Below are 25,136 nucleotides of genomic sequence, written 5' to 3'. Positions count from 1 at the left end.
TAAATGAGAGTAATATAAAAAGATTTATTTAAACACATATTATTTTTGTCTTCATATAAAAATAAAGCACCAAAAATGTTTTTTTATTATTATTATAAAAACATTTCAATTACGGTTTCTGTGGAAAAAACCCTACTAGTGGCATATTCCAAGCATAATGTAGGATGTTACAGAAGTTCATTTACGAGCCTTGAAGTAGGCCAGTGTAAATATAAAAATTTGTAAAGGTTCCTTTCTCTAAAAATACAGATGAAATTGTAATTTCACAAATAAATTGTTTGTTTGTTTTTGAATTTCGCACAAAGCTACTCGAGGGCTATCTGTGCTAGCCGTCCCTAATTTAGCAGTGTAAGACTAGAGGGAAGGCAGCTAGTCATCACTACCCATCACCAATTCTTGGGACTACTCTTTCACCAATGAATAGTGGGATTGACCGTCACATTATAACACCCCCACGGCTGAAAGGGCGAGCATGTTTGACGCGACGGGGATGCGAACCCACAACCCTCAGATTACGAGTCGCACGCCTTAACAAGCTTGGCCATGCCGGGCCTCACAAATAAAATATTGACTTCTATATAGAAATAATTTATATATGACCAATAATAAACAATTTTTTTAACCATTAGTAAAATACTCATTAAGTAATATATTACTCTGTGTGAGATAACAAGCATTTTAATAACAAGTTCTGAAAGTAATGTTTTATTTCCTACATATCAAAATCTATAAAACCATTATGTTTTTACAGATGAATAGAATATTGAAAAATCTGTCCTATACTTTTGATTGAGAATATAAGTACCTCAAACTTGTATCATTTTAAAGGATTTATTTGGCCAATTTCTAGCAAAAATAAAGGAAATGAAAACAGATTTTCATATGTTTTAAAGGTTTCACTGTAATTACATAGTATCTGTATTTACAAACAAAAGCTATACAGTGCTTCTTCCTCTATGACTTTGATTTCAAAAATATTGGTAACATAACATTCCAACATACCTTCTTGGACCGCTAAATCTTCTATTAGGTGGTTCTCCAAAATTACCATTTTCTGCAGATAAGAAAAAAAAATCAAAAAATCTTTCTAATATCTCAATACACATTTTAAAATCAATAATGAAAAGTCCTGGTAAACATATTTACACAGTAAAGAAACAAATTCATTGTACTGAAAATTTAAATGTATCCACATACCAATTTGATCACCAGGTATTCGCCCAGGAACCATGGAAAATTCCTGTGAAAAATACACAAATCAGTCATTGCAGAATAGAACTTCAAGATGTTATGTTTTTGTGGTATATAAACGTCCAGTTATTTTACTAATAGAGATAGCCAGGTTCTACTAACATATGTGAGCACTTTAACAGAAGGATGTTAAAAGTTTTGACACTCATTTTATCTATGTGTACCTTTTGGTAAGTGTAATGGCATTTCTTAACTATATTTAATTATTTGAAGTATAGAAATACTTCTCTCCCTTAAAATATATTTTTAAGAACAAATTTTAATTTTCCAGATTATTACATGAACTTCAGTTTGGCTGAGATCATGCATCAAATTAAGCATAACATGTTGGTGTTACGTTTTGTAGGCTGTCCATTCAAAAAAGTTAACTATCATTTCATGTGATAGTTATGTTGTGTTTGATCTTGTGTATAAAAGACTACCTTGCAAATGTTGCATGAAGTAGAAATATTTTGATAAATCTTGAAGGAGATTCCACACATCTCATTTAAAGCCTTAGAAGAGTACATTAATCTCATTCTTTCTGTTGGTAGATCTATGTTGAGAGTACTCTGTTATTACAAAGAATATGCAAATTTCATAATAGTACATGCATGTTTTAACACTCTTACTACTGGATTATTCGATTTGACCTAAAAATTGACTTGAAAGTTTCCATACTATAACTTAAAACATGTTTTGGGCATTTTTACAAAATTTTCAAAGTTTTCAATAAGCATTAAGTCTTATGTAGAAAAAACATGAAGTCTTTCACTAAAAACCTCTGTTAATGTATGAAGTCAAGGTGTTGACTGCTCCATGTGCAAAGTGATATTCATGTTAGGATTAAAAATGCTCTTCTTAATCAGAAAAATCTCAAATTTTTATTTGTATAATTTCTAAAGCCTCCTGAATAAATTTCAAACTTTTTAGTAAAGGTTTATACTTTATATCTTATTTACTCTACCTTAACTCCACACAATATTAGTCAATTTGATAGACATTTTAACTACCAACACAAAAAAACTTAAATTATTTTCTTTCTAGAATATCAAATTTTATCATGAAAATACATTTATCCTAAATAGCTTTAAATATGTAACAAGAGGCATCTTTTTATATTTAAATTTTATTGCTTTATCGCTGTTTGAAACACATCTACAATTCTCATTACAGAAATTGTAAGTCAATTGTTCAATATGTAGCTCACATTAATGCAATCAAATTACATAATGCACAGCCCATTCACGAGTTTCTTGTGAGAATACCTCATTAAAATTATTTATCTAACTTTATCTAACCTAAAAAGTTTATAATTTTTAAATTTTAGCCATTTTTATAATAACAAATAAAGGATTACACATGAAAAACAGGAAATGCATGTGTGTCTGTTTTTCCTGTTGACTATTGATAAAACTTACCCTTTCTCTTTTTGCACTAATTGGTAGTATTGCACAAAATTTTTTTTAAAATTAAGTAATACACTAAAAAACAGAATAATAATTGTCAAAAATCAGACAATGTCCTATAAATATTGCAATTTTTCTGGCTTTCTAGCCATGCAACAAGACCGAAAAGAAATTCAGCTAAACTCGTCAAATGTATCACAAGGGAATAGTTTGAAATGGAAGTAAAATAGATAACCCTCTGTACAAAAAACATATGTCATTTGATGAACAAAAAACTTGGCTTTCTATTGGTTATAAATACTATATTACTGAACATCTTAGAAAATGATTGGCAAGTTCTGAAACAGAACATATGAGAAATTGGTGTCAAATAGGGGTCTGGTTGTCTGTTTCACGACTCTGTAACCAAATGAGATGGAGAGCTTTAAAAATTATGCTTTATCTGAGCAACAAAAATATTATAATTAGTAATTTATGTCAAATTTTGTACTTCTCAGAGAGGCAGAAAAACTACAGACGAAAGGATGCCTAGAAACAAATATCACAATTCTTACACTGAGGGAGATTCAGGAGTATTGTTTTTAAACATTGCTTTATAAGACCTAAAACTTGTATAATATTAAAATTTTGATTATTAGCTAAATTATTATGCTGAGTTGTATGTTATGATAATATAGTAATTTAATAAAATTTTGAATGTAACTCAATAAAACCTTGTGATACATACAGAAAAACATACCCACAGTGAGATGGTTAATAGGTGTGTGCAGTATCTTTAGCAGTGATTTGTTTCTAATCTGTTACATTAAATGTACCCACAAATGCCACAACCCATCTATTTGAATTACTTGATGTAACCTTTTGTTTTGTGTGTTACATATGTTGTAAATATAAAAAATATCAAATAATTAACTTCAACATTTTCTGCATCTATCTCTATATTTGTTTTCATTTCATGGAAGCGTACCATAATATGGACTTTGTTATACAAGTGTTTAAGTGAATTTCTAGCAATATGAAAATTGTTCTGTGATAAAAAGTTTGTACATGTATTACGTTACCTGGTCATCAGGAGAGCAAGGTGATGTTTTGTTTACATTCTGAGCTGTCTGTTTGGTATTAGGAAAAGCTGATTTAATTTTATCAGCCCTGCCTTCTCTGATGGCTTCATTTCTGTTCCTTTCTTCACGCCATCCATGATGAGATGGATGGATGTTGTCTGTTGCTTGACAGCCATCTGGTGAAATAGATCTTCTCTTTCTTCCAGAACCTGAAACAGCTAATGAATTATCATCTTAGTATTATGACTAGCTATAGTTTGAAAATGTAGAAAATCATTAATAATAAAACAATAACGGTGTATAGAGATATTTAATGGTTTGAATACTTGTAATAGTCTTAACCAAAATGTTTAAAAATAAAAACAAAACTGGATAGTACCTATTTCTCAGAAATAGGTAAACAGATCAAACTAATAATCTTCAAAGGTTTTTATTTCTATTACAAATATACTTATGTTTTTGTTTAGTATGATATTAAATATTTTAAACATCCCCATGCCCATAAAAATATAATTGTCCTAAAGTATTAATTAGTATAATCCTATTATATTTTTAGACATATATTCTTTATCTACTCGCTTAAAGATCTTCAAATATTAGAAGAACATATAATAATGGTATTCCAACCACACTATATTCACTATATCCATTCCAGATGATTTGTTTCACTCATTCCAGAGCATGCAAGGTCAGCTGAAACATGATAATAGTTGGAACACTATTTAAGCAACAGATAGGATAAGCATAGTATGGATAAAATTATCACTATACACTCTTTTAATTCATGAAAATCCCTAAGGGATTAGATAAAGAATGAATGCTTAAAATATAATAGGTGTAATACTAGTGTATTTATGACAAGTATAACAAGTTATCATGCTCTCTCAGCTTGTAAAAGGCATTCAAACAATAACAAAACTGTCAAGCATGTAGAGCTTGAATTTTATGTAATGCAAATAATGAGCTTCTCTATAAATAGAATATATGGCACATGATACCTATGTATTAGTTTACAAGAATACTCAAACAAATATTACAATTTCTCTGAAAATGCTGATACACCACCTTCCAATTTTACTCATCTTTGTCATTACTGTATAAAGTTTTTCAAAATTGAAATGATTATTGTTACAAAACAGTGACTTACTAATTACTCCAAATGCATGCAGGTATTTAACTATGTAACATGCTTTTAGTAACAAACTTCTTCATCATTTATTTCTATTTTGCATATTATTCTTTTCCAGTCACCAACTTCTGTAATAAACCATGCTTACTGCATGCAAGGCATACAATAGTTCCCGAATCAAAAAATGTCAACAAACCATAAAAACCTGTAAATCTGACCACAAAACAGTAACATTCCTATTGTAAAGCTTCACACACTTTCCTCATTTTATTTTAAAATATACAGCTTCATCAGATACGTATGTTGAATTTTTGGATATTTAATGATATTACAATTAATAATAACTATCCTTCTTGTATGTTCTCCATGGAGTTCTTAAACTCCAGTTTTGAGTTTCTTAGTAGCCAACAGGGATAATCTTTTTATAAAGCTCAATCTCCCTATTCTTTAAAAAAGAAAAAAAAAACAGTTCTAAAGTTCATATATGATTGCCTGACCACTTTTTTCCATTCATCTTCTATTTTAGAAAAAAAAAGTAAAGAAACTTTAAAATTGTAGATGCATGTTTATCATCTAATGCTACAAAAGTGTATGAATAAAAGGTATGACAAAGCAAAGTATAATCTTAATCTCAACTGCAGCATTTGTTGAAAAGGCTCAATATATATGTCTGCAACATGTTTAGTTAGAGGACATTTTTAATATTACTGTATTAAATCACTACACAATATAGACTCACTATTACCTGTAGTTTGTGTTTTATATCTGCTTAGAGGCTTACTTTTAATTGTTAACATACATGAATGCAGTAAGTATCTAAACAGATTATTATGGCTTTTCTCTCATTCTATGATCTCAAGATAGAGAAAAAAGGCTGCTACACTATACTAGTATGGCACATCAAGCATTGTCAAAGAATAACATTTGGTTAATTAATATGACTATGATAGGTATACAATGAAACATGTACAGCAACTGTTATTAAGTTAAAAATACAGTCCATTTTCAGTTACCTGTAACATTTTAATAATTTAAAAGCCCAATGTAAAATAATGACATCACTTTGTGAATCTTAAATTTATCTTTTACCTACAAAATGTTTCTGATCTACTCATGAATATAGGGTTCCATTAACTAATTTTAAAGAGAAACACAAGACTAACATTTTTATAAAGAAAATGTTTTACGAATACAGTAATCCCCTGTGGATATAACCCCTCCAATTAAAGACTTCCTTTCAGATACAACTTTTTCTCTGCCTCTCACAAATTACCATAATTTTGTGGGCAGAAGATCATAAAATGACCTCTCTCTAATGACTATTTTTATTTCAATAGAAACATAGAAATCCATTAGTTGTGTGTTTATTTGATTTTACATGTAAGTATATGTATTATAATTTGAATTGGTGATAAAAATTAGCTGTATTTTGTCAATGCCTACAACACACGAGTGATGAGGTGCCACATCATGCAATAAAAATGAATATGAAAATCTCTATCCTCATTACTCGAGGTGATCAGAAAAAATGTATACGTTCCACAGTAGTTACTGTTTCATCATACCGGTATATGTGTTGTGCACAATTGGCCATAAAAATGGGACCATGACATAAGGTGTGAAAACCCACAATAGCCAATTAGTGTTCAGAATGAGTGTTTTCTCTAAATGCCAGATATGTGACATATGAAATTATCCTGGTGAGTAGTTAACCAGTGGCTTTTGTATAAAGATAGATTCTGTCTTACAATGCCTCAAAAAAAGCAAAAATGTAAACACCTCAACTCCCTTCTGCAAGCTGAAAATGAGCAACAAATCACTTTTCAATCATATCTGCCACACTCAAGAACTTTCAAAGTGATCCTGTTAAATATGTAAAACAAAGATTGACAATTTTTATGAAAAAAACTTGGTCACAATTTATCACATTTTACATATGTACAATAAAAATATGAAACATACATTTTATGAAATAAATGTGACTGATGAATAAATTACTTCCATAAAAGAGAAACAAAACAATTTGAAGTAATCCTTAATGAACTGTTATCCATCATAACTATTATTATTCCAATTTGCTATGTAATCCGATTACCTAGACAATATATAAATTATCATGTTCAAGTCTCAGCAAGAGCAACTGGCACAGCTTGAACTTGATCATTTGTTATCTGGTTATTGAGCCTTTGAATAATAACTTCCTGTCAAATACAAGTCTTTTTGTCATGGCAGATAGATAGTTCGTATCTGAGACTACTACAAGAATCATAAATGATACTTCAAATCAATGCACATACAAATCTACTGAAAGAGGATACATCAGATATGAAAAGCCAGTTCTCAGTTAATGAACAAAGTTTTACTGTCTGGAGCTGACTAATATAGCATTAAACTTAATTAGTTACAGAATAGTAAAGGTAACTATAATCAACAGTACAAAATAAAAAAGGTGAAAAACAAAATAGCTAAAAATAAAATTAGCATTTAAAATTTCTTTGTTTAATCACAGAGTCTACAACTATAAGGCCCAGTGAAGGTGCAAAGCTTGCACCTGCCTAAAGCTGTCCCTTCCCTGGATGTGACACCCGTGGCAAAAAAACATGCAATATCTAGAGACACAAACAAAAGGTACAATGTTTTAGTAACTGAAATTCAAAACTGTCAATCTATAAAGAAATACTATTAATAAATACTTGTGCTAATACAAGTAACAATAAGGACATCAATAAATAACTTTCCTTATATAACATTTAAATTATGATAATAGTTCAAAGCAAATAGATGATTAAAAGAAAATGTTGTAAATAACAGTACAATCACAAATATTTAATTTCTCGATGGCAGGTGATAACTTTTTCACTCAGTCTGTACAACAAATGTTTTAAGACGTATTCCACTTGATACCTTCATGGCTTGTCAAATCTGTTGCCCAATGCCTGGGGTATGTAGAATGACTATGAGCAATAAGTTTTTACCCAAGTAGCCTCAGGCATGATTTTTTTTTTTTTAACAGGCATTCATAGTTTCCACATGCACTTACTATCCACGATAGTAAAATCCACATTAAAATTTTTCTTAATCCAGTAATCTTCAAGTTGAAACTTTCCTGCTATTCTGTACTATGTATAGGAAATTTATTATAACATATATAATTTTAGAAGATACCATAACAAAATACTAGACAGTCTCACTGGACGATTTCATAAGGTTTTCACTTCTATAGCTAATCATGTTTTTTTTTTTTTTGATTGAATTAACAACATGGCTGGCTGAGGTGGATGAAACAAAATGTAGAACAAATTCTGTTTTATTTAACACAGTAAAAGAATGTTCAAAATGTCAGAAAAAGAGCATAAAAGCATCAGAGATTCTCACAATGAAAGTCACTTTTTACAAATTACTCATGGTTTTCTATTCAATGCTTATTTTTAAATGCAAGATGGAGAACAAACAAGAGGGAAATTAATCCTACTTTTCCCCTCTTCACAGTTCTTTAAGGTGTTTCAGAGGGTTGACTGCTTGTTACTGAAATGCAGAATTAACTGGAGCTATTGAAGTTTCCAAGTTAATGTACTGTTACAGAGGTTACAAAATACGGTTGTTCTTTCCATTTCTTTCTTTTTTTCAAACATTTGTTATTTTTATTTATAATGAAATAAAGCTATGTAATAAATTATAACTGTCATATGAAAGTGGTTGGAATGGTATTATATTACACTCTTCAAATTTTTTAAAATCCCTGAAGGACCAGATAAATAATGTAGGGTTTAAAAATGTAGTCTTAAAACAAGTATAATTGTAAAAATTCATTGATGGCTTGTAAAAGACATACACATAATAACATTGAAGTATAATGTTTGCTCCACGTTTATAATTAAAGCTTCAGAAATTTAAGAACTTGAGAACAGTTAACTACACAGTATTGTTTTTCTTGAAAACAAAAATCTTGAAAATATTATGCAATTTTCTGGTTTAAGTTTCAAAATTCCTCAATAAAATGTGTTGACATAATGCTTGCTATTGCACCTACTACTAAAAGTATGAATGAAACTTCAGTTTTATCAATCTTTACAAAAACAATTAGGACAGTTTAAGTAAGAAGATGCAAATGACCAATGCCTGTTAAGTGTACATGGTACTAGGTATGCACAAAAACATGGAATTCATGTTAAGGTGACAATGTTACTGTTCACCCTTTCTGTCTCACTATATTTAAGACTGCCATACAAAGATAGTCAGACCTGGATTGTGCCAACAAAACAATCAAGCTTTGATAGTTATAGCACGGTATTTTCTAATATTTTTTAGATAGTTCTGATACCAAATGATACAACATAAAGAATACAGAGAAGTTAAACAATTATTGGATATACAAATGTACACGTGTGTGTGCACAATGTATAAAATTATGTCACGAGGCTTTAGTGAGCTGTGTTCAAAATTTAATTAAACCACTTTCTTTTCATAGTACAATAAATAAATACATATTTTAATAGTATCTACATTTTAAGTTCTTGCTTTTAAAATAAAAGAATGAAGTAATTATGTATAATTCTGGATATTCTGTTTATTTTAATATTAGAGGAATATATTATAGTGTCTATATACAAAGCCACTTTTTTTACTCAACAATGGTGTATATAGTATGACCTGCTTTATTCAATTGTATTTAAATACTGCCTGTGGATATTTCTGAAATTGTGCTTCTTCAGTTATTCAGACGAGATAAAATTACATCATAAAAGGGTGGGAATATTCTACAGTAATGAATTCATAACAAAAAATAAAAATCATATGAAAAAAACAAGACATGGATAATTATATTCCAAAAGGATGACAGACTCTTAAACATATTATGAAATAGACAGAAAAATTATAAAAAGTTTGATTAGCTTGTGATTTACATACGCAACTTCTTGGAGCTGAGCAGAAATGATGTTTGGAGCATTTTTCTTTGTAAATTACACTAACTAACTATATGTTACAAAATATAAATTTCAAAATATTTTCAGTTAATTACTATATATAACATACACCACACATGATTTTCAGAATGGTGTGTGCTTGTGATAAGCAATATTTAAAATTTAAGCAGAACCCCTTGTAATAAATATTGGTCTAATAAATTATAAAACTGATGCACTATCAACATATAACAGCATGCAATATTTAATTTTAAAAAAATCTCCCATATTTATAAACAAATTCTTTGAGTATCTACTTACTTTTTTTTGTGGGTGGCTTCAAAAAAGGATGAGAAAAGAATTCATCTAACAAAGATGACACAAAATTAGAATATTATTCTTTATATCCCCGTAACATTACAAAAAATGTTATATATATAGTCTTTAATATTTACTTCAAATATTGCTTTTTATACAATTGCCTTTTTTGATTAAGATAAAATTTACTATTCTGTGTACACAGTAATTTCATATTTCCTTTCAGATGCAAAGGATTGCCCTTGCATATACCATATTTTTAAGAAATGTTAAAGTTTAGTAATGCTTTTACCTAAATTCACAAATTTCTGGCTTGCAAATTATAACATACTTACCTAATTTACTCAAACAGAAATGTATATGTTACAACCTGAGATGACATGTATCTTATTACCTCTTACCTCCATGTTCACTGTAACTCAAAACTCCAAAAATAATCTTTACCTACAATACTGTTAAAACATTATACTTTTTAACTGATTTTAATCCTGACAAGGTTTACCACTTGAACAACCTTAAATAATGAATTCAGTCTTGACTATCATTTTAAGAAATTACATGTACACATTATACAACTTTTATTATTGTCTGTACCAGCTAAGAGTCAACATATTAAGATTATACTTTATCAAAACTATTCCCACAATTTTAATCCTAACAAAATATTTACTTCTAATTTTAAACAAACATATTTCACTAAAATCTGAATGCTTAATTGTCAATTTTGATCTTGAATGACAATTAACATTAAGCATAAAACAACCTTTACTATATTTTATTCTGCCAACAATTCCACCAACATCACACCCATAATTGTTACTACTAATTATCTACTGATACAGTTCATCTATTAACACCACATCTTTCTAAACATTTACTACTTACTATCTTCTGAAAGATGGTTCATTTATAAAAATTACAGTTTACACAGCTTTCACTACTTAACTATACTGTCTGGCAGCCATTGTATCTAATAACCTTACATCCTACACAACTTTAACTACTGACAAAACCAAATGACAGAAGTTTATCACCAACAAGTCACAGATACCTACAATTAAATAATCCTGGCCCATGTAAAAACCTAACACGTGGTGAGTCAGAAAGGAATATAAAATGGTAAACAGAAGAAAAAGGAAATGTGAAATAGGCTTATATATGCACAAATGCAGTGGTGGCAAAAACAGTGTATATATTACAATTATGCTATATAAACACATTAACTACTTTTGATAAATGAAAAGAGAGGTCAGCATCTTAACCTCAAAGATGGCAAACTATGAGAGTTTGTTAAACAAAAAACAAAAACTAGAAACAGAAGAGGAACAGACTTAAAAAAGAAAAACAGAGTAAGAGAGTATAAGAGCACATACTGAGATTCCCAAGCTCACCCAAAAGAAAAAAGAAGAATTAAATAAGGACAATGAGGTCAGGACCAGCAAACATAAGCTGCCGAAATTTGTAAATGTGACACAGATGTTTTCCTGGAGATATAAAATATCTGATTAAAAGTCAGAACAGGATAGTCTGTCTCAGCCAATTTCTCACAGGAAAAGGCCTACAAGAACATGCAGGCATAATGTCAGTCAGAAGATACCATGAACTATGACAAATTAAAAGTGGACTTGCTGAAACACTATGAATTTGGAGAAGGTTTTTCTTGAATAGAAGCTTATTGTTCGATAAACAAGACTGCTTAATTTAAGAGTTATTTAGTTATTTAATATTTGATGACTTTAGTTTTTATAACAAATGTGTTAAAAGCTAATTATTGTAAAAGCAATAGTTATGACAAATTTCATTACACAAGTCTGAATGAGTCATACATTGTATATGCAGTTTACATGTTACACTAGACTTTCATAATATTCTTGACATTATATTACTTGAAGCTTCTACATTTTCTCATTATGTTTAATGTTGTTCTAGAGTGCTAAATTTTTCTGTTGAGTGTTACAAATATGTACAGATAAGGTAAGTTAAAATGAAAATGATAAAAGTGAGACTATGTGATTGTCAGTTTAGCCATAATGTACAATTTCTAAAGTGAAAGTATTCCAGCTCATATTGTAACAAAGAGTAATAATTTGTTTTGTCAAAGGATTTTCTAAAGTAATTGAATAGTGGTGATTTTGAATTGAGTTTCACAGCTTGTATTGTAACAACAGAGATAGATAAGAATAATTATTCATCTTGTCAGTTGAGTTCTAAAGTAATTAAACCAACCTGTGTGGACTTTTGATGTAAAATATAATTATTTAAAGCTCTGAATACAACAACAGTAATCCATGGAGTAATGTAAATAAATATATCAATGATTATTTCGTGATAACAGATAAAAAATAATAATTTTTCTTGTTAAAGTGCATTCTAAAGTAATTGAACCAACCTTTGTAAAAAGAAAAAAAGAAAATTATTTAAAGCTCTGGATACAATTGTGGTAGTCAGCAGTGTAACAAATTTTTCTTTGACTTGTTTTGAATACATTATTTTAAAACTCGTGGATTGTGTCTGCTATTTATTGTTGAAATTTATCAACAAGTTACAAACACCTACTGTAAGGTAATCTTGGTTCATATAAAAGCCTGAAAGCTTTTTCTTGGCTATATATATATACAAGGATGAGCTTGAAGTCACAGCCCTTTACAACTGTGTGGTTCCCAACCTTGTTTATGCCCTGCACCCCTAAAATATTTTAATATGTTCTCGCACCCCTCACAGTAATTATTTATTTAAGAATAAAGGTGAAGGTGGCCAAAACAAATTTTTATAATGTTATCTCGCACCCCCAAGGGAACCATTGCATTACAGCCAACAATTTTTACTTCAACTGAAGAAATGCAGCAGGTATAATAAGGATGAATTCTGAGTTAGTCTCTTCCACCCTCTCATTTTGCTGTTCTTTTAGGAGAATCATTTACTAGAATATAGAAAAAAGTTTGCAGTTCATCAAATGATTTTCTGTTAACACTTCAGTTTCCACCAAAATAGAGTTCTAGACATTTAAACTGCTTGTAATAATGACTGTTTTGTGCATGTTTATAACAGAATTTAGCAAATTAATCCATTTACTTTCCACTGTCATTATGTCATTGTGGATAAAAAACTGAGTAGGATCAATTTTGTACCAATAATCTTCAGATTAATTGCAAGACCCTCTGTTCCCACTATATTTCTAGGAAATGAGTACTTGGCAATATTCAGTGTTAACATCTGTTGACACTTCTCTCTACCATCAAAAGTTCAAAACAATATTGTGGTGATTCTGTAATATGTTTTCTCCCATAGCTGTGTTTGTTGTATCATCATGATATTGTTCTTTTCAATTTTCAACTGGTGACTATGAGCATTCTAAGGTATTATCTGAACACATTTGTAATTCTTCCTCCTCCTTTTCATTTCTTCACATCTTCCCTCCTCTTCACTCTTATGTTTGTGTCTTGAGACTCTGTCATTACAGTTTAAGGCATCTCAACTCAAAGTTTAATGCCAATATTGCTGCTGATAGAATAGGTCATAAAGACACACAGACAGACATAAACTACCTGCTTATTTTACTTAATTATTTAATATTTCTTCTCTATTTTTATCCCCACTACCTCTTTTTTTTCCACTCAATGCATATTAGAGATGGCACCTATAATAATAATATTAAACAGAACAAATTTATGCTTAATATAGTATTAATAACTACACAACCTGATTAAACTCATCTAATTTGGAAAAAAATATTATAAACTTTCATTTAGTGTTCTTTTATTCATTTTACTTCATGTAATTTAAATGCATTTGTCAGTAATGAGAGAAGATTAACTTCAATATTGCCATGAACTATTCTTACTACATGTATAAAGATAACTTAGGCTGCTTATATCAGGTCATCCCATAAGTAATGTCCAAAATTTAACACAGAAAGTGCATCATCATTTCTATCTTTGTAGAAGGCTCTAATGACTAAAATATGTAGTAGGAGGTTATAAAAATTTTCAGACAAATAAAAGAAACTAACCCAACTCCACTTTTTCAGATCATTAATCAAATCAACCCTTAAGATGGATGTGTCTGAGTAGCACATTAGGCATATAATGCTTTAAGAGTTTAAAAAAGGCAGTAGTGTAGCAGAAACTACACGAAACATTCAAGGTGTTTATGGTGCGAAGTCTCTCAATGAAAGAAAATGTTGTAGATGGTTTCAGAAGTTCAGATCAGATGACTACAGCTTAAGTGATATGATACGTTCAGGTCGTCCTGTTGAGTTTAATGACGACTTGCTGCTGGCTGCACTTGATGAAGACTGTGCTGTAACAGTTGAAAAACTAACACAGAAACTTAATTCAACTCATTCAACAGTTCACAGTCATCTGCAACAGCTTAAAAAGGGGTCAAAACTTGGAAAATGGGACCCCCCCATGATTTGACAGAAGCCAACCTTAGAGCAAATGAGGACATTTGCATGTATCTGCACTCTCGTGGACATAACTCACCTTTTTTGGACAGATTAGTGACAGGAGATGAAAAATGGCTATATTATAAAAATGTTAAGTGCCACAGATAATGGCTCATTGTAGGTAAACTGGTTAAAGCACAGCCCAAAATGGACCTCCACCCTATGAAAGTCTTGTTAAGCATTTGGTGGAATATTGTAGGTGTGATCCACTTTGAGTTGCTGCCACTTAATGTAATGATTACATGAGACTTATATTGTCAACAGTTAGAGCACTTGAATATTGCACTGAAAGAGGCCTGCTTTGATCAATCATAAAGGTGTTGTGTTACACTAGGATAATGCACAGCCCCAAGCAGCAAGGATCACATCTGCAAAGACTGAAGAGCTTGACTGGGAAAAACTTCAACACCTTCCTTATTCTCCAGACCTTGCCCCATCTGATTTTCATCTATTACAAAGTATGTAGAACTATCTTGATGGAAAAGAACTTGGAACACACAAAGATGTCAAAACAACTCTCTCTCCAAACCCCCCAAGAATTTTATAGATGTGGCATTCAGAAGTTTGTGAATCGTTGGCAGAAAGAAATTAATAATAATGGAACATACATTATTGATTAAATAACATTAAAAGCATTTGAAATCCTTTCTTTTTTTCTGAACCTAAAATTGGACATTACTTAAGGGATGACCTTATACACATAGTAATCAAAACTTATTGCATTACCCATCAATACTGAAAATATTTATATCATACAAAAAATATTCTTAAGTACAGGTTAACAGCACATACTAAATCTGTTTGGCATAAACAAAATATATACCTAATATTCTTCACACTAATTTAGTTATTAAAAAAATAAGTAACAATATCTCAATAACTAGGATTTTAACCAGAAATTTTCTCTCAAACTAAATACCAGTTAAGAAATTCATTGCTGCAAACTGCCAATGTGGTAACTTAATGCATCACTGCTGTTTGTAGCTTAGCTACAGTTTGGGAATTTTGTTTCTCAATCAACTTCAAAGTTCAAAATAACTTGCCAGTTAAGTAGTAGAAACATACAAAAAATACAAGCATAATTTATAAAGGCAACTAACCACATTTATGCAGTAACATATTTTGGAGCATAATATTAACATGCCACACAAGTAATAAAACTATACCAAAAATGCAAGCAGAATTTGGCTAGGCAACTAAGTATGTTTACTTGCTGTGAAATATTCTAAACTATGCTTTTTACAAATTACAATGAAGCAGTATTTTTTCTGCAAATTATTAAATATTAAAATAAAATTTAAAATATTACTAAATTCCATTAATTGTAATAATTTCTATGAAGCTTAAAACTGTAATAAATTGAGTTCAACAGACAGTTTTACTTATGTAATTTTTCAACATGAAAAACACATACAAAATGAAACTTTGAACACAAATCACCAGGTGTTAGTCAGTTAGTTAAGAAGTTATTTAACTATTAATGTGATTTAACTTCTTAGTTAGAAATACCTATAAGAATGATTCAAAAACCCATCAGCAGTCCTTCATAAACGTATACAAAAAATTCTGTATGGTTTTCATCAGGTGGAAATATAGCTGGATTAAATATTTAAAACCTAAAACATTTAAAATAATTTGAATTTCTCTAAATATATAGAAATGTTGCATCCTACCAAAATCCATTCTGTCTTTTGCATTCCTCTTCAGCAGTCTTAAAAGAAGGTCAGCCAATTCTGGTGACATTCCTGTTGGTATTCTATGGAGAATGTTAAAATGAAAATGGTATTCATTCTACACTACTAAAAAAAATATTTTTAGTTACAAGCACAACACAATTTTTGTACACTAAATGATGGACTGCTCAGGCCAGTAAAGTATATAATTTAAATACAAGATATCAGGCATAAACAAAAGTACTACAATAACAAATATGGCAAACTCAGAGAAAAAACAACAACATATCTATTAGAATGAAGACAGTATATGATAAAAATTATTTCTGGATTACATAACTTCTATCAATACTCACTTGGGTACAAGGTTAGGATTTTTCTCATAATACTGTTTCAGAGCTTGAGGTGTTTGTGCCTGTTAAAATACAAAGTTACTTATATACATGTATGTCGTGTTTGTATTTATATATATATTAACATAAACACAATATAATGAAGCCAAAACTCCAACTTATTTCTCCATTACTATTCCTCATTGTCATCCTCAAGTCACAATGGATAATGTCTGTGGTCAAAGTATGAAATGCATTGTGAATATTGCATCTACCAGACAAAACTTGATACTAATGTCAAACTCACCAATAGCTACTAAGGAGGATCACTTACGGGTTAAGACTTGAGTGCTTGAACTCACAACATCTAATTTCCAACTGCTTTTTTTGCAGCCTCTTGGGAGACATGAGTTACTCTTAATATTTAGAATATAAGCTTAACATAAAATTAAACCACCCCAAACATTCTACAGTGTAAAATGCAAAACTGACATCAAACTCCTGACTTCCATCCTTTAATTTAATATTATAAAAAAGAAATAAAATGTTATTCTTATAGCAGATGCAAGTTACCCTTATATTAAATAATAATAAATTAGTTAAAACCTCTTATTTCAACCTATTCGCCTCAGCCATCCTTTACTATATATGTAATAAGGTTTAAGTGATTTACTCAGAAATTTTAATAACACTACTTTTTGTTTATGTTATGCCAATTAGTATAGCTAAAAGTTGGTCTTTCTGTCCCTGTATACTGAACAGAACACAGCAATGTTCCAAACTCCAAATTCAATTAACTTAAAATACTTTAAAACCAGACTTTAGCATTCCTATATTTATCATGTTTTTTAAAACTTATTTAAATTTACTGCATCTACAAGATCTGAAGGCAATTCATTCCAAAGGCCAACCATCCTGTTAGAAAAATAAAACTGTCTTAGTTGAAGATGACTCCCACCTTACCAAAATTTATTCTTGTATTTCCTGGCCATAATATTCTCAGTGTTAGATATGAAAAGAAAAGAATGAGGTATCAACATTATCAATTCCCTTTATAAACTTAAACACCTTAATCAGATCTCCCTAACTCACTTTTTTCAAGAAAAAAAAAAGAAAAAGAGAGAGATTTCAGCCTCTCCTCTCATGACAACCACTCCACCTCAGGCACCATTCTAGTAATCATTCTCTGAACCATTTCCAACAACTCAATATCTTTCCTAAGGTAAAGAGCTAAAGACTGAACACAATATTCCAAATCTTGTATAACTAGTGACTCGTACAATGAAATTATAAATTCTTTAGACTTGTATTTGATACCTCTGTCAACACAACCTATAATCCTATGAGCCTTACCACTAGCAACAGCACACTGCTTCAATGGCTTAAAAGACTGATAGACTATTACATCAAGATCCCTTTCCTTCATAAGAAAGTAAAGGTTATTTCCCTCCAAATCATAATAACCAACATGCATTACCTAGTATTTATTATAATTAAAATGCTTCTGCCATTTATTTTCCCAACTCAATAATTGTTTTAAGTCTTTTTGTAAATCAGCAGCATCCTCTTCATAGCTAGCAACACCCAAGACCTGAATATCAACTGTAAATTATTTAAATTTGTTGACTATTCCTTCATCTTTGTTATTAGTGTAAATCAAAATAATCAACGGTCCTAACAGAGACCTAAAAAACCCCAATTCTGACATTAATCCAATTTGACTGAACTCTTCTTTCTTCTAACTAATTAGTTAACTTATCCCCCACACCTGTAAAAGTTTCTTTACAAGCCTTTTATGTGGTACTTTGTCATATACTTTCTGAAAATCCAGATACACCAAATCCACACCCTTATCTTTATAAGCAGAAACCTATTCAAAGAATATCAAAAGAATTGTAAGGAATGAATTTATATTAGTGACAACACATTGACTGTCCAATAAAACTAAATTTTGGTAAATGACTTTTCAAAGTATCTTTTTAACCCTTTCTAAAACTGGTCTAACTGGCCTATAATTACTGGAAAAATTATTTCTTCCCTTGAAAGAGGATTTACACCAGTTAACTTCCAATCCTCTAGTATCTGCCCTCTATTCACAGACTGACAAAAAAAAGTAACTGGCTCAAATATCCAATCTTGAATCTTCTTCAAAATCCTTGGAGAAATATTTTTTGGCCAAGGAGTCTTACCTTTACTTAATCTTCCCAATTTTTTTTCTTAACCAACTCAGAATTAATGCAGTTATGTCTGATCTCATTCCCCTTTATCAACTATAGAAAACGTGGAATAATGCTTTTATCTTCATTAGTAAAAATCTGAAGAAAAAACTAAATTTAATAACCCACTAATCTTATAACCATCAGATACTAGCATTCCTGTATCATCCCTTCAAGAGTCCTACCTTCATTCTAACACTTTGTTCACCATTAATGTACTTGTAACAGCAGTTAATTAAAATTTCTTAAATTTTTTATGCTTTTTTAAATTTTATCTCTTAAAACTTTTTGTGAGCCAACCCATTCTAATTTGCAGCTTCCCTTTTCTTTCTATAAAGAATATATTTGCCTTGAATATATTGACTATAATATTTTTCCTTAAATATTTTTCACATTTGCTTTGTGTCTCAAAATAACTTAGCTATCCAATTAACAAAAGATAATTTTTGTTGTATCTCTTCAAAATTTGCTTTTTTGAAACTTGGGATCATAGTATTATTATTCCTGATTTCCGTATGCAACAAAACAATCCTACCACAACAATGATCACATGTACCTAGGCATTCCCCAGTTTCCATCCTTTCAATCATTTCTATCTGAAAAGTTAACAATAAATTTAAAATAACATTATTTCTAGTAGGCCTTTACAACCTGGTAGAGAAAGTCATCCTGAAGAGCTTCCAATAACCTTTCTCCCTCATGGTTTGATTCTAGAATTTCCCAATCAATATGCCTGAAATTAAAATCACCCAAATTATGACTTCATTAACAGCTGAAATCTTATTTTGTTGTAATGTTTCTCACTAATTTCATTAGTATCATTTGTTGGTCTGTGACAAACTCCAACTAAGAACTTTCTGCTTTTATATCTACTAATAAAAACTCAAATTGTTCCAATCTCCTTGCTATTATCTTTAATATTCCTAACTTCAACAGAATGTAACTCACATTATACATGTAAAGCTACTCCTCCCCCCTCTAATACTTTATCCCTATTAAATAGCCTGTAACCCTGTATTTCAAAGAAACTTCTGTGATCAAAATCATGCATGTTTAACAACGCTTCAGTTATTCCCATCACATCAAAATCCTCCATTCCTACTAATGCTTTGAAATAATGTATTTCATTTCTTATACATCTAACATTACAATAACAATTAAGGCTATCCTTATAATTACTTCTATACTCATTTCCTACACTAAACTTTTCTCTACCTCTTATTCTTTTAATATTTAATTTATCCTGCCTCTCATCACTGTCTAGTCTTAATTTAAACCTCCGTTACAACTGAATTAATAGCCTTAACAAACATGCCAGCCCCTATCCTAATTAAATATAAATCATCTATTCCAAAAGGCTCCTTTTTTACACTGAATTAATCCCACAAGTCCAATCACACTAACATATTAACCTAAGGGTAGTATTTATTCCCAGTAACCTATGTATAACTTCATCCCCATAGTAAATTTAGGGCAGTACCCCAAACAAAAGCAAGTCATGGCATTATTTCAATGCCTTTATCAACCCTTTATACTTATTAACCAGCTCCTCTGACTTTCCTTTCCTTACATCATTAGCTCCTACATGCACCACAAAAAATTGCATCTCTGCTAGCCTAACTTAGAGTTATATCATCCACCTGTGCCCTTGGGTAGCATAGCCCAATCTTTTCATCCCTATTTACCTCACAAATTATTCTATCCACAAGCTCTGTCAAGGGATCACCTATAGATATAACTTTCCTATCATCCACATCCTTCTCTGAACCTTTGGTTCTCCCCTTCCTTCGAATAGTTCCTCATCTACAGAAGTTGACGGCTGAAAATGTGTTGCTCGACAAATTTGACTCATTATAACTAAATTTACTACTCTTTACTCTTATAATACTCTAACGTCCTGAAAAATCATTGTTAATTGATATATCCCTTGCACATAAATGCTTAAGCTCCTACTAAAATCCTGCTGTCATTTCCCACATAACAATCTTCTCTTTATCTATTGCCTCCACTTTTAATTATACTATGTAACAAAATTTTTACTTTTGCTTGTTCCTGGGAATAAATGTTATTTTCCAATTGATAATGCCTAAAGGAAATGGAAAAGACCTATTTTTCTTTTCAAACTTTGCTTTTGTGACCTGGGTAATGAAATTTTCAAATTTACTCATTTTTCAGAACATTCCAGGTAAATTTAGTGCTGAGTAGCTGATAAAAAATTCTCTCGAACTTACAAGAATTTTCAAGAACTTTCTAGAATTCTGCAGAATTTTCTAGAAAATGGTAGGAGTTATGAGAAGTTTCAAGAGCCTTTTAAGAGTTTTCTACAACTTTCCATAGCATTATATATTTACAGGGGCTCACCACCCACAGCTTCAGTTTAGTTCTAGCTGCTGAAGTGAACAGATAAGACCTATCTGATTTTATCAGAGATGGCATCAAGAAGCTGCAAGCATTCTCCAGATGCATTCTGCTATGTATGTGGCCAATTTATCAAGACAAGAGCAAAAAAGTACTCTATGACAGCATCTTCTGAAAAGTGTGAAGCCTGCAAGGCATATTTCAGCATGCCTATCAAGACAAACCCTGTGTTCCTCATTTTACCTGATAGCACTGCAAAAAAACTCTAGAAGCTAAGAAAAACAATTTTTGCTTGCTTGAATAGTGAGATTTTATATTATACAAATATTTTAGACCTTTTAAAATTTAAATATCTTTTAATTTTTTTTAATTTCCAACAGTATAGAAAAAATATCACAAAATATTTTGCATGAACCTCTCACACATTAGTTGTAGAAGAAAAATTTATTCTTCACAATAACAATTTTATTTTGCTCTTATGCAAGATGGTACAGAGGAGAAAAGAGCCATGAAGTTCACTATTCCAAGAATTTGGCATGAACTCACTGACCACTCAAAACAATTGTTACTTCTGCATGGTGGACCCTTCCAAATGTCAGGCTGGCAAGAATGCATTTGCTATCATGTATCTGGACCTTCCAACATCCTTAGCCCCAGTGCCACACTGCCCTGAGCTCCCTGTACCAACTCCACCAGAGAGAAAGCAGCCATCTTCAGAAGAGAGCAGCAAATCAGAAGAGGTGGTAGATGTTGAAGATCCAGATTACAATTTCAGAGGTGCAGTTGGTGAAAGAAACCCATACTACCCCAACCAAAGAGACCTCAATGACCTGATCACAGATCTTGATCCAACAAAGTCGAATGCCGAGCTTTTGACATCTAGGCTCAAGGAGTGGGATTTGTTAGATGAAAGTATACAAGTTGCAAGTCAGAGGAAGTGTCACCAACATTCTTCAAGCTTCTGCACTCTTTGGGACAGCAAGGACACTGCAGCACACTACAACAGGAAGCACTGGCCACAACAAACTGAGTTCTCTGTGGGAAAGCACAGTGTCAAGTGTGAGCCACTAGTAGACTCCAGAACGTGTTCTCACCATTGTACATAAAATTGTGTCTTATGAAACAATTTGTCACAGCTCTTGATAAGGAGTCTGCTGCCTTCAAGCACTTTTGAGACTTCTTCCCTAAGTTGTCTGAGGCAAAGGTCAAAGCTGGTGTCTTCATTGAACCACAGATAAAGATGATCCTGGTGTGCATAGAATTCCCCAAGAAGCTCAGTAGGAATGAAAAAAAGCTTGGGGCAGTTTTGTCACAGTGGTTTGGGGCTTCTTGAGCAATTACAAGGCCAAAAATCATGTGGAATTGGTTGAGGCCATGGTGAAGAACTATGGCAAAATGGGCTGCAGGATGTCCCTGAAGTCCATATCCTCGTTGCTCATCTTGATAAATTCAAGGATATCATGGGAGCATACTCAGAGGAGCAAGACGAGTGCTTCCACCAAGATATACTGGACTTTGAATGCTGCTACCAAAAAGCGTATAATGAAAATGTGATGGGAGACTATATTTGGGAACTGATACATGAAAGTGACTTACATTACAGTCGCAAACCTCGAAAAATCACTCACTTCTAAACATTTTTGTTCATTTTTGTAATACTCTTGTATAAATACATGTAAATCTTGATTCATATGTTGTTTTATTCAGAATTTGTGTAAATGAAAATGTGCAAATTTATCTGCTTTTACAAATAAAATAGGATAATTTCTAAATTTCATTATCCAGGCCACAAAAGCAAAGTTTGAGGGGAATAATAACCATTTTCTGTACTTTTACAACATAAGCAATTAAGAAATAACACATACTATCCAGGAACAAAATTTGTGTCACGTAGTGTTATGACAGCCTCTAACTTTCCTCTAACCTACAAGTTAGTATTGAACATCTTCAATACTAACTTCCTTAAAAGTACACAGTCCAAAGTTCCCACATAAAACCTGATCATTACATCTAATGATCTGTAAACACAACTCCTACACTAGTTTTAACCACAGTGTTTATACTTATAGCCTCAAACTAAATACTTTATGCTAAACAACAGTAGCTTATTGTTAACACTGTTACTGTCAAGCCTAATACTTAAGAACCAATATAATTTTATCACTACATTGTCAACGCAGTAAAGTAATAAAATTTATCTTTAGTAATATTGAAAAAACCTACTTGTAAGAAAAATATATATGTAAAAACGGCTCGTTTGGGTTGAGAAAATTTTTTACGTAAAGGAGCGTAAAACGTTTCGACCTTCTTTGGTCATTGTCAGGTTCACAAAGAAAGAAAGAGGTAACTAACAGGAGGCTGACCACATGTTTGAAAGGAGTTGTGTAACTGAGTGTTGGAATGTAGAGGGAGTGCTTAGATGTTTGGATATATAATTTTATATTATTTATTTTATTATTATTATTTATTATTTTTTAATATAGGTATAATGGTGTTCCTTTGTATTGGTTTATTTTGGGCTTGAGTTGCTGTATAAGTAAGGCTTCTTTAATTTTGCATTTGTTTATGTTTGTTTCTTTATTTAGTATTTGAGTGTTTTCTATGGTTATGTTGCGTTTATGTGACTTGCAGTGTTCGAAAACGTGTGAAAGTGACTTTTTATGTTCTTTGAATCTGGTTTAAATTTTTCTACTTGTTTCTTTAATATAGAAGTCGTGGCAGTTATCACATTGTATTTTATAAATAATCTTGGTGTGGTGTTTGTCAGTGCATTTATAAGCTGGCCAGTTATGAGAAACTGACTCCAGAGTGTGCTCTTTGTAGGCCACCCACCAGGTTCCTGTCCTTTTTGTTGGCTTTCTAACAACAATGTTGTTAGCTTTACCAGCTTCTTTGAAGCCAGCCCAATTTTGTGGTGAATTGTCATAAAACTTCCACAGGTTTTCTAAAAAAGTTTGGATACTATCAAGGTAAAGGATGTCCTTGTTGGTCTTCTTAATTGCAAGTTGCAATAAGATTTTTGCACCTTCAATCTGTTGACAAGTCCTTTATTTGTGCCAAAATTGACAGCTGCCTCATCAGCTGTCAGGCACACAATAGATTCAAGCCAGTTGGGAAACTTGCCATATATGGACAATGCTGCAAGTACAAAAAATTAGTGCCCAATATTAGTTACTTTCTGTTAAAAAAAGAAGAAAAAAAGGTAAATTTGTACTTTGGAAAATTCAATTGCTCCATTATTTATTACACTAGTTGTGCTAGGTTAAGCTCCAATTCTGTCAGTGGTAAATACATGGTTCTTCTTGGTTTACATCAATTGAAAAATGCTTGAGTTTTCACTGATGTATATTAATAATGGAATGACTATGTAAACCTGAATTAAAACACAAATGTACATGAAATATTGTCCATTTTAATTTTTCTTAATTAGGAATTCAGGATAAATCCAGAAAATTCTCATCTCAGGTAATTAAGAAACGTTTACCTGAACTAAGTGCCTGTAGCAAGTGTTCAGAATCAGCCTTCTCAACTGATTGCAGACACAAGAAGTGGGTTACTGGGTAACAGTCACTGTATCTTACATAGACTATCTCCTACTCGATGTTGGAAGTATCTGTTGAACTGTCAGTCATAAAGCCAAAGAATAATGAGGTGTGCAGACAAGATCTGACATTAATTCTAATTGTTTCTGCAGTATACTTCGCAAAGATAACTGCTTGTTTGTCATTGGCATAATGTTCTGTTAAGTACTCCTGCAGCAACAGACACTCTTGAAAATCACCGAATGGTTTGGCATTCAAAGCCATATAAAGGGCAGTCATGAACAGCACAAGTAAATGATCTTTCTCAGTCTGGTTAAGTTTGCTCAATTCTTTCATCATGGGAGTTAAATCAGGTGTTTCTTTTGCTGCCTTAGCTTGACAACTTAGACTGTGGGCGTGACTGTTTTCATGCTCCTTAACAGCACTTGCTCTCACGTTGGAAGATCCTGTTATGAATATGTTCTTCTGCCTTCCACTACTTTGGTCATATTCCTGACAAATTGAGCAAAACATCAGT

The 25,136-nt window shown here is 31.3% G+C and overlaps 1 protein-coding gene across 4 annotated transcripts in view; it reads right to left on the bottom strand.

Annotated features, from left to right (window-relative positions):
• Window positions 1-25,136, bottom strand: part of LOC143244275 (serine/threonine-protein kinase unc-51-like) — a 144,169-nt gene that overhangs the window by 68,152 nt on the left and 50,881 nt on the right. For 3 of the 4 annotated variants that reach the window (XR_013025006.1, XM_076488631.1, XM_076488633.1), the window contains exons 9-14: window positions 16,528-16,586; window positions 16,172-16,254; window positions 10,055-10,099; window positions 3,701-3,918; window positions 1,198-1,240; window positions 1,003-1,054 (exon numbers count right to left, since the gene is read on the bottom strand). Coding sequence is in view for 3 of the 4 variants with exons in the window: in XM_076488631.1 (XP_076344746.1) it covers window positions 1,003-1,054; window positions 1,198-1,240; window positions 3,701-3,918; window positions 10,055-10,099; window positions 16,172-16,254; window positions 16,528-16,586 (500 nt within the window). In the remaining variant the exon portion in view is untranslated. The remainder of the gene's footprint in view (window positions 1-1,002; window positions 1,055-1,197; window positions 1,241-3,700; window positions 3,919-10,054; window positions 10,100-16,171; window positions 16,255-16,527; window positions 16,587-25,136) is intronic. The other variant, XM_076488632.1, reaches the window with a different exon arrangement.

Source organism: Tachypleus tridentatus, chromosome 2 (assembly GCF_004210375.1).
Source record: "Tachypleus tridentatus isolate NWPU-2018 chromosome 2, ASM421037v1, whole genome shotgun sequence".
NCBI lineage: Eukaryota > Metazoa > Arthropoda > Merostomata > Xiphosura > Limulidae > Tachypleus > Tachypleus tridentatus.
The sequence above is the reverse complement of the archived record's forward strand: the minus strand, read 5'-3'. Positions and strand labels throughout refer to the sequence as shown.